The sequence below is a fragment of the Mandrillus leucophaeus genome, unplaced genomic scaffold (assembly GCF_000951045.1).
Source record: "Mandrillus leucophaeus isolate KB7577 unplaced genomic scaffold, Mleu.le_1.0 Scaffold629, whole genome shotgun sequence".
NCBI classification, from domain to species: domain Eukaryota; kingdom Metazoa; phylum Chordata; class Mammalia; order Primates; family Cercopithecidae; genus Mandrillus; species Mandrillus leucophaeus.
The window spans coordinates 129,590-143,877 of NW_012106797.1; the positions used below are offsets into that span (position 1 = coordinate 129,590).

At 40.8% G+C, this 14,288-nt stretch overlaps 1 protein-coding gene across 1 annotated transcript in view; it reads left to right on the forward strand.

Annotated features, from left to right (window-relative positions):
* SLC9C2 (solute carrier family 9, member C2 (putative)) overlaps window positions 1–14,288 on the forward strand; it is a 92,294-nt gene that overhangs the window by 15,742 nt on the left and 62,264 nt on the right. The window contains exons 6-8 of the mRNA XM_012000447.1: window positions 1,226–1,387; window positions 6,469–6,568; window positions 9,873–10,016. Coding sequence (XP_011855837.1) covers window positions 1,226–1,387; window positions 6,469–6,568; window positions 9,873–10,016 — 406 coding nt within the window. The remainder of the gene's footprint in view (window positions 1–1,225; window positions 1,388–6,468; window positions 6,569–9,872; window positions 10,017–14,288) is intronic.

Genomic DNA, 14,288 nt, shown 5'->3' on the forward strand with positions numbered 1-14,288 from the left:
TTACAAGTAACCTAGAGATGATTTAAAGTACACAGAAGTATGTGCTGTAGGTTATATGCAAATAATATGCTATTTTATATCCAGGGTTTTGAGAATCTGCAGATTTTGGTATCCAAAGGGGTTCTTGGAACCAATGCCCCATGGATACCCGAAGGAGTACTGCATGTGTGTTCTTGCACATTAAGGGGGAAAGAACATTCAAAAAGTGTTTTAGTTTTTCTCAATACACATAAATGCACGTGTGCACACATATAGTGTCACAATAGAGACAATATAGTGTCAGCTCGCTCAGACTTACTTCTTTCCTGGATCAATCTGGATCTCAGTGAGTGAGTGCGAAGAATTGGCTTGATCCTGGATTTGGGTCTGAGAGTGAAAGCAGAACATTCTATGCAGGACTGGAGAATCCAGTCCTGGAAATGACAAGAGCCAGATTCCTGCAGCTAAAGCCCACTGGGATATGAAGCTGTTGCCTTGCTAGGTTTCCAGATGTGTTACTAGTAGAAATGAAAAGGGGGAAAAAAAATCACAGTATGAAGGGAGAAAATGTGTTTTTCTGATATACTTTTGTGATAGTCACAAGAGGAGGAAGATACTGAAAGGAGAAATAAATATTAATGAATAAAGAGGGGTGTGCAGTGCTTCACAGTGAGGGAGCTACCAGGCATTGGGGTGGAACAATTTTTGTCATTTAGGACTTTGTAATTTAGGACTACTCTTATAGCTACCCACTAACTGCCACTAGTGCCCCCAGTTATTGTGACTAATGAAAATGTCTCATCTTCATTTTCCAATGTCTCCTGGGCTGGGGGTAGGGGACATAAACTAACTGCAGGTTAGCAGTGACCTTGGGCCTAGTTAGCTTGGTCTTGACAAGTTCATAAAAAAATTTTTAATTTAGTTTTTTTTTTGTTTGTTTAGACATTCACTCTAAACCCATTTGTCACAAGTTTTTCACATTTATTCTCCTTGCCTTTCTCCTGAGGGCATTTGAATCTTCTATCCCTAGAGAAGCAAACCTTAAGCTGCAGACTGTAAAGGAAGGTTATTCTGAGAGAGGCTTTTACCAGACTTTCATGAGACATACTCCTATTTGCTGAAAAATAAGGTCCCCACTCAAAATCTCACACGTAAACCAAAGTGCAAAGACCCAAATGCCATCAATGAAAGAAAAGAAAGTTATAGCTCAAGTTTTTATTTCTTATTTTTCTTTCTTTTTTTTTAGATTTACATGTAGGCATTGGACTCATCTTGGACATTTTGGGAAGCATAATATTTGGATATTGGTGTGCAAAAATCATTCGGTGTATATTGGCTGATGTTTTTAGCAATATGCTGACTAATATAATTCTCTGCTTTTCAATGGTGTACATGACTTTCTATATTGGTAAGGCAGAAGTAAATACAAAAGTTACTGTCCTTAAAGTAAGCTTTATACATGTTTATTTTTTCCTGATCTTGAATCCAGTTGCTTCTCCTCCTTTTTGTGGTCCCACTGTGTGTCTTCTCATATTATCTAACTCACCTCTGGCTCTTTCCTAGTCTTTCTCAATATCCTTTTTACTTCAACTCCATGTCCAATTTCCTTGCACTGTTCTCTGTGATTACTCTCTTATTCTTTTTGAACTCTTCCTTTAACTTTGTACATAGTCACTGGTATTCCCCAGGCAGAGGAATCAACACTGAGCTCTCTGCTATAATCCTGAGAACAAACCATCTGCAAACTGAGAAGGCTGGGAGAGATGCTCCTGAGGCTTTTCTAGATCAACAGCCTTTAATTCAATGGATGCCAAATTGAGGAGACTATAGAAATGGCAGCCTTCACTTAGGCTAGGAGTCGGGAAAGGGGAGGTATAGTTATTGTTGAAAGAGAAGCAGGAGAGTGAATTAATCACAGGAGTAAGAATGCCCAGCACTGGCTGACCTTCAGCTAGTTTAGTCCAATGAAATGGAGATTTAAGTGTTTACTAGCCTGACTGAGGCGCCCGGTCCCTAAGAGACATAACTGTGGTCAAACTGTCAAATTCCACTTTTGCTGTCATCTCACACAGTGAAGAAACTTCAGTTCTTGAAAGACCTCAGGTATCAAGAGGTTAATTACTTCTCTTTCACCTCCAGTTACCTAAAAGCGCTGCTTCTTCTACAGATTAATTGCCACCTGAGGGTTACTCACTCCCCTGAATCAGAAAAATTATAGAAAGCATTCACTGAAGGCTCATTTCCTTCAAATTTCTTCATTTTCCCCCTCTCCTGTGCTGTTTTTTATAGATGCCTTAAATGTTTGAAGAAAAAAATTTAATTTAGTCTATCTTTCTACTAGACTGTGAGTTCCTTGAAGTAGAGGCTCTTAGTCATCTTTTTATTTATTCTCTTTTCTGTGTTTGGAGCTTGCCATATGCCTGATAGTAATTCAACACATGTTGGTTGAATAAACTGCTACTAGTCCTAGAAGAGCTTTGGAGTTAGGCAGACTTGAGTTCAAATCTCAGCTCTGCAATTTATTAGCTTGGTGACCCTGGAAAATTACTTAACCTCTCTACGATTCACTTTCCTTAGCTTTAAAAGTGGTATGATAGGCTGGGCGCAGTGGCTCACACCTGTAATCCCAGCACTTTTGGAGGCTGAGGCAGGTGGATCACTTGAGGCCAGGAGTTTGAGACCAGCCTGGCCAATATAGTGAAACCCTGTCTCCACTAAAAGTACAAGCAATTAGCCAGGTGTGGTGGCACACACCTGTAATTCCAGCCACTGGGGAGGCTAAGGCACAAGAAACCCTTGTGCTTGGGAGGCAGAGGTTGCAGTGAGCCAAGATCATGCCATTGGACTTCAGCCTGGGCAACAGAGTGAGACTCTGTCTCAAAAAAAAAAAAAAAAAAAAAAAAGTGTTATATCACCTAATGTATTAAGGGTATTGCAGGCATTAATGAGATAATCTGTCATATGACTCCTGCTGGTGTGCTGATAGCTCTTGCTGGCTTGCCAGAGCTGATTATGCTCTTCTCTTTCAAACTCTGTTCAAGTGACATTATGTTGAGAGCTCGAAATTGGCCACAGTGGAAGTCTTTACACCACAGAAATTGGAAGACACTGCTTCACTGCAACTCAGAGTTCCCTCTACTGCCCCAACCTTGAACTGGGTTTTAAAAAGTTTTTTCCCCTTACTGCCTGTATGATTGCAGAAAAGAGCTGACTTTAATCATTTACCAGCACATCACTGCGTTCAAGGTAGGGCAGTCAATAGATACGAGTTCCTATTCCCTTTTCCTTCTAAAAAATGGAGGTGCTTCCAGTCAATGTGTGGCATCATCCTAACCAGATGTATATGAATTGAGGGCACGCAGGTAGAATGGGGTTCCTTAGAGTCTTTTAGCATTATTGCCACATTAGAAGACTCCCATTTCTGACATACAACTTTTCAAGTTGGAATAGGGTTATTTGGTTAAGCAGTATGAATTCCTTATGCTCATTCAGGTATCCAGCCAAAAAGCTGATCAATTCAGCTCAACCCCAGTTCAATTCAAATCAAATGTTTACCAAAAATATATTTAAGCATTATGAAGTCTGATTATTTTGTGCTAACTAAACGACATAATAAGACTTTGAAGCTGATTTATATGAAGGCGTATAAGTCGCATAGCTGTGGAGTAAAAGATCCTTAAACAATTGAGACACTTGTGGTTTAGATTTTAGGAGGTGGAGATCATGGAGAACTGAGCCAGGACCTTGGTTCTAGTTTAAGCTTTACCCTCAGTTCCTTCACCTATAAAATGGGGAGACTGAGTTAGGCAGCGATGGGGTGGTAAATTGGCTCTCTGGGAAGAGAAAAAGCCCCGATTTGTAGTGCTTGTCAATTTTCATGGGATAAATACATCTACTGTGGCTGATTTCAAGGATAGCTTTGGGTAGCAGCCTGCTCACAAAGTTACTAAAAAATTAACAATTAATTTTCCTGAGCAGGTACCAGGTCTCTAAGAATCAGCCTTAAAGAGAATGATGATTTTCTCTAGAAATTATGCCTTTAAGATTGTAGCAGTCAGCAGCAGAGAGGAAGTATCTGTCTTTTGGTTGCATTTGATCAGGTAAGACTTACTGCAGAGTATAGATGAACAATAGAAGGTAGGAATTTAGCATTAACCATTCGGGCTTAAATACATCCCAGAGTCAGCACTGTGTATGCTATATATACTGATTTCAGCCAATAATTCTTTGTAGCTTCAAGGCAGCGCTGTACCACTGCTCAGAATGAAAGCTTGCTAGGTAGCCTCCTGTTTTAGGTTGAATTGTGTCCCCTCAAAAGACGCTGAAGTCCTACATTCCAATACCTGTAAAGGTGACTTTATTTGGAAATAGGGCCTTTGTAGATGACCAAGTTAAGATGCAGTCATTAGGGTGGGTCCTAATCCAGTATGACTGTATCCTTATAAAAAGGGGAGATTTGGACACAGTGACAGACACACAAAGAGGGAAGATTATGTGAAGACACAGAGAGAATACCAGCTATAAGCCAAGGAATGCCTGAAACTACCAGAAGCTAGGAGAGAGGCCTGGGGCAGAATCTCCATCACAGCCCTCAGAGGAACCAACCCTGCTGGTCTTGGACTTCTAGCTCCGGAACTGTGAGACAATACATTTCTGTAGCTGAAGCCCCCCAGTTTGTGCTATGCAATTATGGCGGTCCCAGGAAACCAATACACCTCCCTCCTCTATTACACTTTCCTCTGCTTCAGGAACTAAAAAACAACCTCAGGCAGTCCTTTACTCATGCTTAGTAAGTTCCTGAAAGCAAAGTCAGAAAAAGGCAGTGTTACAAGGAGATGTTCCATAGCCAGAAAGCTGAAATGTAGATAAAATTCTCACTTATACATTCTCTAATGTTACATTTCTTTCACGTTGTTTAATTTTGTTCTTTTCCCTGACTAATGAACATACCATCAACTGGCTTAAGTCCAGAGAGCATCTGATTGAGGTTGGAGAGTCACCTCTTTGAGTGTTGATGTATAATTCATGAAAGAACACGGGTTCTATAAAAGTGTAGGCTAGAGGCATTCCACGAGGGATTCCTCCATCCTAGCAAGGAGGAATATTTTATCAAGTGACGGTGTTTAGAATTTTGGGGGGAATGGAGATAATAAAAAGTAGAAGGAGTTTTTGTCATCTTTATAATTGTTTTAAAAGTCTACAAACAATGCATCCCCTTGTTGCCTGTAACTGGGGCTTATTAATTCCATTGTCCCTTCTTTATAAAATAGTAATTATAGAGAATTGGAAATTGAAAGATAGTTTCCCTGTCATCACAGTTTGCGGCACTCCTGGTTTTATTGTCATTGGTTATTTAAAGTAAATTCAGTTAAATAAGTAGATAAAAAGAAGTCTAAAGTGAACTTGTGATTAGATAAACCAAAGGAATAGTAAACTCCTCTTTAAATTAATAAACAATATTTACTAAGCAATAAAGTAGATAAAAACAATTAACAGCATGATAGTATTATCACTTATTCATTGCTTTAAAAGTGTGGTAAGCATTTTCGTGTTTTCTAATTTAATTTTCACAACTATGAGTCATAACTTTTTTACATTTATTTTATAGTTACAGGGCCACTAATGGAGGAAGGTGAGGTCATGTTCCAAAAGCAACCAGCTCTGCTTTGCCCCAAAGCTCTTCCAATCCTATCTTTCATGTTCTTTGTCTTCCTTTCTGTCTGACGGTTTTAGTGTTCTATTTGAAGACTCTGCAGCCTAAGACTGCAGAGTATTTATGGTATTCAAATATCCTTCAGGTTGGGTTTCCTGCCTCAGACTATTAATACATTTACACATTTGTTTAGAGCCCAGCAAATTACAATTTTAATTAGGGAGGTCTATGTCTGCAAAAGAAAAGCAGGTGTAAGGAACTGGAGTCATCAGAAGTACTGAGCTTGGCTCACAACTCCCAGCACATGTAGTGCAATATTTCTGAGATGCTTAAAGGACACCTTGAGGGCTGTTGAACTTACTTTTCCATTAGCCTATCCTCAGTGATGGTCTCCAGTAGGACTTGGCAAACTGTGACTCTTGGGCCAAATCTGCGTGTTAGCTAAAAATCGTTTTTACATTTTAAAATGGCATAAAAGAATATTTTGTGGCATATGAAAATTACGTGAAATTCAGACTTCAGTGTCTATAAACCAAATTTCATTAGACACATTCGTTTACATATTATCTATGGCTGCTTTTGTACTACAACAGCTGAGTTGAGCGATTGTAATAGAGGCTGTTTGCATCACAAACACTAAATATTTACTATCTGACCCTTTATAGAAAAAGTTTGCCAGTCCTGGGTTTACTGGATTAGGTCAATCCCTTGAAGCAATTTTCTAAGAACTACTACTTCTCTTAAGATTCCCACCAATTCTTTATTCAAGATAAAGTATCTCAGTGTACAGATATGAATACAATGCATTTGATTCATTTGTTTCTTTTTCTCCCCAGTGGAACTTTTAGGAATGTCAGGCACTCTTGCCTTAGTCGCTGTAGGACTGAATTTAGATTCTTTAACCTTTAAACCGAAGATAGAATTTGTAATTACTAAGTAAGTTTCCTATCATGCCCTTTGATGGATCTCATAGCAGTTTAGTGCATAAGGGGTCTCGCCTTCATGGACACTAGTAAAACTCTTTTTCCATAACCTTTTTTTATCTTGAAAATTTTATTTTTGTTATTAGTTATATTTGAAAATAATTTAAGGTGCCAACAATTATCAGCATTAATTGATACTCCTGTTATGAATAAAGTGTCAGTGGCTCAGAAACCATGGTGTTTTTGTTGCATGTAACCTGATAAAAATTTACTTTGAACCATGGAGATTTAAAAAGATACATTTTTCCTTTGTTTCCTTCATAATGTGCCTAAATAACAGTATATTAATGTGGGAAGAGCTGGAAAAGAAGAGTAGCAGAAAAATGTAACATCAACAAAACTCTTACCTACCCTTTACTCCTGGTAATAAATGCATCTATGGATAGAGGGAAAATCATTTGCCCGTGCAAAGAAATGTCAGCCTTTCCCTGAAAGACTATGATAAATTAGAGAATTGGTTCAGAAATTATTGAATACCAAATCATCGTCTAGTATAGAAATTCCCACATCAGATGAAAACAAATGTCGAACTGAGAAAAATAAGCCATAATCCTGAGTTTTCCCATGAAAATTAATTTATTTAATATAAGGACTATGCATTACTGTGAAATTATGTCCGTCCTACTTTTTTGTTGTTTATAATGTCCTTTCTTTTATGACATTCCAATGATAGAAGATGGTATTTTCTTTTCTACTTGGCAAAATGAAAAAACATGGGTGGCCGGGCACGGTGGCTCACGCCTATAATCCCAGCACTTTGAGAGGCCAAGGCGGGTGGATCAAGAGGTCAGGAGATCCAGACCATCCTGGCTAACATGGTGAAACCCTGTCTCTACTAAAAATACAGAAAAAATTAGCCGGGCGTGGTGGCGGGCACCTGTAGTCCCAGCTACTTGGGAGGCTGAGGCGGGAGAATGGCAGGAACCCAGAGGTGGAGCTTGCAGTGAGCCAAGTTCGCGCCACTGCACTCCAGCCTGGGCAACAGAGCTAGACTCCGTCTCAGAAAACAAAAACAAACAAACAAACAAACAAACAAAAAACATGGGCACCTAAAACTATTCCAGTTTTGTGTGTATGTGAATGAAACATTACAGTGTTTTTAAATCCAGAAGCTTGGGAATAACCAGTTCATAGAACATCTACTTGGTGTAATGCTCAATTTAGACAGTTTCCCGAGCTCAGTGGCACTGTCTGTTGACATCATTATAAATTACTTTTTATTCACTCAATTGTTTATTTTTTCACCCATTCCACCAATCCTTTCTTAATGTCTGCTGTGGTCTGGATATTGCATCTGAGGTGTGGGGCTACAAAAATAAGTCCCTTCTCAGAGGTGCTCATGGTTAAGTGGCAGACATGTTTTTATAAGAAAGTAACAATATGTGTGAATAATTACGTATTTATTCAAGTTCTACTGTATACATAATGCATTTTTTAGGTCCTGTAGAGAGATTTGAAAAAAAATTTTTTTGAGACAGGATCTTGCTTTGCCTCCCAGGCTGAGGGGCAATGGCGCTATCAAAGCTTACTACAGCTTCCACCTCCAGGGCTCAAGCGTTCCTCCCACCTCAGCCTCTCAAGTAGCTGGGACTACAGGCATGCACCAGGATACCCGGCTAATTTTTTGTATTTTTCGTAGAGGTGGGGTTTCACCATGTTTCCCAGGCTGGTCTCGAACTCCTGGGCTCAAGCAATCTGTCCTCCTTAGCCTCCCAAAGTGTTGGGATTACATGCATGAGCCACTGTACCCACATGACATTTTTTTTAAAGTATTTAACTCAGGCCGGGTGTGGTGGCTCCCGCCTGAAATCCCAGCACTTTGGGAGGCCAAGGTGGGCGGATCACGAGGTCAGGAGATCAAGACCACCCTGGCTAACACAGTGAAACCCTGTCTCTACTAAAAATACAAAAAATTAGCTGGGTGTGGTGGCGGGTGCCTGTAGTCCCAGCTACTAGGGAGTCTGAGCCAGGAGAATGGCATGAACCCGGAGGTGGAGCTTGCAGTGAGCCGAGATCGAGCCACTGCACTCCAGCCTGGGCGACAGAGCAAGACTCCGTCTAAAAAAAAAAAAAAAAAAAAAAAAGAAAGTTTTTAATTCAGTCAGTTATTCCATGACTTCCGAATTTTTTGAAAACTATGCACTGGGTTTGAGGTCCCCCCACTCAAACTCTTCCCTGTAGGGGTTCAGAATCAATTGAATCAAGAGATAGAAATCACTTGGAGAATGAAATTATCTCCTTGATTGGGGTACTGCTGTGTGTATCAAAGAACATGGTTTATGTCTGCAGCTAAAACGAGGCTTCCTTATGCTTCTTTCCGAGCATAAATTTTGAGATCCACCTGTAAGGAGACTGGTTTGTGACACACTTACCCAGTCAGCTGAAAGGGAAAGTCTCAAGAGAGAGAATCTAGAGGAGGCAGGCCTTGAGATCTGCTTGTGGAAGTCATACTTGGCTCTGACCCAGGCATGCTACCACATGGAACCATATAGGACAGAACATGTATTCTACTGAGGCGTCAGCCCCCTGCCCTAACCCATGTGCTTTGGTCTACTCAGTAAGAATCTCTGGGGGTGGTTCTGTCAATTTATAGAATTCAATCTGGGTGATTGTAATGCTTTCTTCTGCTTAAAAACTACATTAGTACAGACAGCACCGTAGGAATTCAGAGCAGGACTACTTCCACCTAGGGTGCTTAAGATGCTTTCATGGACAACATGAGATTAGAGTTAGCTTTACAAGACTTTTAGGAATGCAGTAGACAGGAAAGCAGACAGGGGAGACTTTCAAAGTAAATAGAAGAGTACGTGTGGGTCACAGAGGGAGAGGTTGTGCAGAGAGCATTGAGATGATCCTGTTAGCTATTGCAAAGTTAAAGTTACTGAGGTACCTCCTGGTAGCAACTGCAACTCTGGGTTTAGCAGCAGCAGGCCCAACAGTTGACATGCTCTCACTGAATCCCAGAGAAACTGATAAATCATCACCTTGCGGGGAGGTCCTCATTGTTCTGCCTTGCTCTTATTATTCTACTGTGAGAAGCAGCCCATGGGTATTGGTGTGATGAAGGTAATGAAAAATATGGAACTGGGTGTGTTTAGATCCAACAAAATTCTTTTAAGTGTTGACTATAACAGAGATGAAGGCAAGGGCCTCTGCTAAGACATCATGGAAGATATAAGATACATGCTTTTATGTGAAAAGGAAATATATTTTTAAGATGATTGCTTAAAATTTCATTTCTATTTCATTCATCCTAGGTTCTTAAGAATTTTTTCATGTGTATATGAACATTTAATATACACTTTCTTTGGCATTGTGATTGGATGTGGAGAACGCGACCATTATGAACTTTACACTATAACTTTCATAGTCATTTTATTTACAACAGTGAATTTGGTAAGGTAAGAATAATATTTTAAAGTTTGTTTACTGACTTAGATTCTCAAGGCCAGAATTAGAATTACAAAGCAGTGACATACAGCAAAAAGGACTCTGGACATGGAGCCAGGAAACCTGCATTGTTGTCAAGGCCTTGACAATAGCTTGCTGTGCAACTTGGGGTGTTTATTTTTCAAGATTTTATCCATAAAATGAGAGGGATTGGCATCACCCAGAAGCTAGATAGAAATGCAAATTCATGGGCCCATCTCAACCTATTGAATTGAATCTCTAAATATGAGATCCAGGAAACAGTTTCAACATGCTCTTCAGGTGGTTTGTATGCATGTTAAAGTTGAGCATCACTGGAGCAGATTAATTGCTCTTAACATTTTTGTGGAATTTCATCATAATTTATTATCATCAATAGCTATGAGAAAGCCACTATCATGCTATATACCAATAGCTATGATAATGCACTTACCATGTACCGTATGCCATTAATATGAATATAACCTTGTGATGTATGTGCTATTGTATCACCTCACAGATGAAGCCCAGAGAATGTAAAAACCTGCCTAGAGTCACTCAACTCATAAGAGCAAAGTTGGGATTTAAACCTGACTCCATGAGCATCCTTATTCAAGAATGCCATTGCCCACTGATGGTAGTTGTGTCTTCCATAAGAATTTATGACAATGTTTCCAAAAACACTGTCATTTTCACTCAGGATGGTGACCAAGGTAGCTTGTCTTATGTCTTATGTAGTATGTTCCCATGGAAACTTGAGTCTGCTGACTCAAGGCACTGCATGCAACCCAGATTGTCACTCTCACACAGAAGGCTATGTATACAGTCCTGAGTCCCACCCCATCCCCCAGCCCATCAGAGTGGGGCCTAAATTGGTGCCTGCCTGCTGTTCCCATGCAGCTTTGAAATCAGTAGCCATCTTATCGTCTTTTCTCTGGCTCTCTGTCTGGACTCTTAAAAAATAGGTTTTAAGTTAGTCATTGCTCCCTAGTATAATTTAGGTGTTTATGTTTATTTCTGGGTCCAAATTCCATCTCCCACACTTGTTAGCTTTGTGACGATGTATGTGACTTTGGGTCATTACTTAATCTAAGTTTCAATTACTTATCTGTAGAATGGGCACAATAATAGATCATCTCAGAGGGCTGCTGTGAGGACTCAATGAGGTAATGCAAGTACGAGAATTTAGCACCATGCCTGGCACATAGTAAATGCTCAGTGAAGTGAGTTTTTGCCATGATTGTGGCTATTCTTATTTTCTCAGGATAAGAGACAACTTTTGAAGCTTCAAAGTAATGAAAGGATTCTCCAAAGAAATTATCAGTAGGTTTTAAAACAAAACATTATTAATAAAATTAAAACATGAAAACAAACCACCACTGCATTTGTTAATTCTTTCAGCAGATATGTATCAAGCCCCTGCTAAATGTCAGGCATTGCTCCAGGCACTTAGGACACCTCAATGGATGAAATAGTCCAAAAACATGAAAATTTCTGCCATCATGGAGTTTATAATGTAACTGAGGTTTTCAGAAAAAAACCCAAAATCATGTTAAATAATGAATATAATATATTAGAAAGTAATAAAGACTATGAAAATAAATAAAGCACGGTGAGGAAGGAAGTTGGTTGTGCCAGCACTAGATGGCAAGCTGCAATCCAAACCCGGTGGGCAGGGTAGGCCTCAATGAGAAAGTGACATTTGAGTAAAGATATGAAAGAGGTGAGGGAGCCAGGCAGATACAAGAGGAAAGACTCATAATTGTATATGCCCTAAGGGAGGGGCCAGCCTGGTATGTGCAATAAACAGCAGGGAGGCCTTGGTCACTGAAACAGAGAGGGGAGAGCAGGAGATGAAGATAGAGAGATAAGTATGAAAAAAAGTAAGAGAAAGAACCCATATATGAATGCCTTTGTGAGTTAAGAAAACACCTGGGAGGATGTACATCAGCCCCTTAAGAGTGGTTACTTTCATTTGGGGAATGGGATTTGTGAAGGGGGACAAAGTCAGGGCATTTTAGCTTTTAAAATGTTTACTGAGGATGGAGCAAGATGGCAGAATAGAAGGCTCCACCGATCATCCCTCTCACCCCCCAGTAGGAACACCACGTTTTAACAACTATCCGCACACAAAAAAGCACCTTCATAAGAACCAAAAATCAAGTGAGTGATCACAGTACCTACTTTAAAATTCATATTGCAGAAAGAGGCACTAAAGAGGTAGGAAAAACAGTCATGGATTGCTGACACCACCCCTCCCCTGTCCTCCCCCGACAAAGCAGCTGTGTGGTGCAGAGAGAGAATCTGTGCACTTGGAGAAGGCAGACCACAGCAACTGCGGGAGTTTGCATTGAACCTAGTGCTGCCCTGTAACAGTGGAAAGCAAAACTGTGCTGAACTCAGCCAGCACCTGCCCACAGAAGGAATATTTAGACCAGTCCTAGCCAAGGGCAAGTGCCCATTCCAGTGGGAGGAACTTGAGTTTCTCGGCAAGCTTGCCACTGTGGGCTAAAGTGCTCTGGGATACTAAGTGAACTTGGAAGGCAGTCTAGGATACAAGGACTGCAATTCTTAGGCAAGTCCTGATGCTGTTCTGGCTCAGAGTCAGTGGACCGGGGCAGTGCGTGACCTCGTGAGACAGCAGACAGGGTGGCTGGGGGAATGTTTGTGCCACCCGTCCCACAACCTCAGGCAGCGCAGCTCAGAACAATGAAAGTGACTCCTTCCTTCTGCTTGAGGAGAGGAGAGAGAAGAGTAAAGAGAACTTCGTCCTGCATCTTGGATACCAGCTCAACCACAGCAGAATAGGGCACTGGGCAGAGTTGTGAGGCCCCCAGTTCAGGCTCTAGTTCCCGGACAACATTTCTAGACACACTCTGGGTCAGAAGAGAAACTGCTATCTTGAAGGGAAGGACCCAGACCTGGCAGGATTCATCACTTGCTGACTAAAGAGCCCTCGGGCCTTGAGTAAATACAGCAATACACAGGTAGTATGCTGTGGGCCTTGGGGAGACTCAGATGTGCTGGCTTCAGGTACCAGCTTGGCCACAGTGGGGTAGAGCACCAAGTAGGCTTTTGGGGTCCCCAAGACCAGGCTTAGGCTCTTGGACAGCATTCTTGAACTTGCCCTGAGCGAGAGGGGAGACCTCTGCTCTGAAGGGTGAGTCTCAGGCCTGGCAGCATTCATTACAAGCTGGCTGAAGAGCCCTTGGGTCTTAAGTGGACATGGGTGGTGGTGTGGCAGAAATCCCAGGGGACTGGTGGTAGTGGTGGCCATGGGGAAAGGCTTTCCTGCCTGTGGAAAAAGGAGGAAAGAGCGGGAAGAACTTTGTCTTGTAGTTTGAATACCAGCTTAATCACAATAGAATAGAACACCAGGCAGATTTCTAAGGCTTTTCACACTATTTTTTATTTTTTATTTCTTTTTGAGACAGGGTCTTGCCATGTTGCCCAGGCTGGTCTTGAACTCCTGGGCTCAAGCAATTCTCCTGAATTGCTTGAGAAGAAAGAATTAGAAAGACCCAGAATAACCAAAGATATCCTGAGCAAAATCAATCAATCAGTCAATCAATCAATCAATAAACTGGAGGAATCACATTACTTGACTTCAAATTATACTGCAGAGCTATAGTAATGAAAGCAGCATTGGAATGGCATAAAAACAGACAGATAGACCAATGGAACAGAAAAGAGAACCCAGAAATAAATCCATATGTCTACAGTGAACTCTTTTTTGACAAAGGTGATAAGAATGTATATTGGAGAAAGAACAGTCTCTTCAATAAATAGTGCTGGGAAAACTGGATATCCATATGCAAGGGAATGAAACTAGGCCCCTGACTCTCATCATAGGCAAAAATCAAATTAAAATGGATTAAATAGGTAAATCTAAGACTGTAACCTATGAAACTACTGCAAGAAAACATTGGGGAAACCCTCTAGGACACTGGGCAGGGCATAGATTTCTTGAGGAATAATCCACAAGCACAGGCAATCAAAGAAAAAAATGGACAAATGAGATAACATAAAGTTAAAAAGCTTCTGTATAGTAAAGGAAACAATCAACAAATTGAAGAGACAACCCACAGAATGGGAGGAAACCACCCACCTGTGCAGTGGTGTGTGCCTGTAGTCCCAGCTACTTGGGGGCTAAGGCAGGAGAATCACTTGAAAAACCCGGAGGCAGAGGTTGCAGTGAACTGAGATCGCACCACTGCACTCCAACCTGGGCAACAGAGTGACACTTTGTCTCAAAAAAAAAAAAA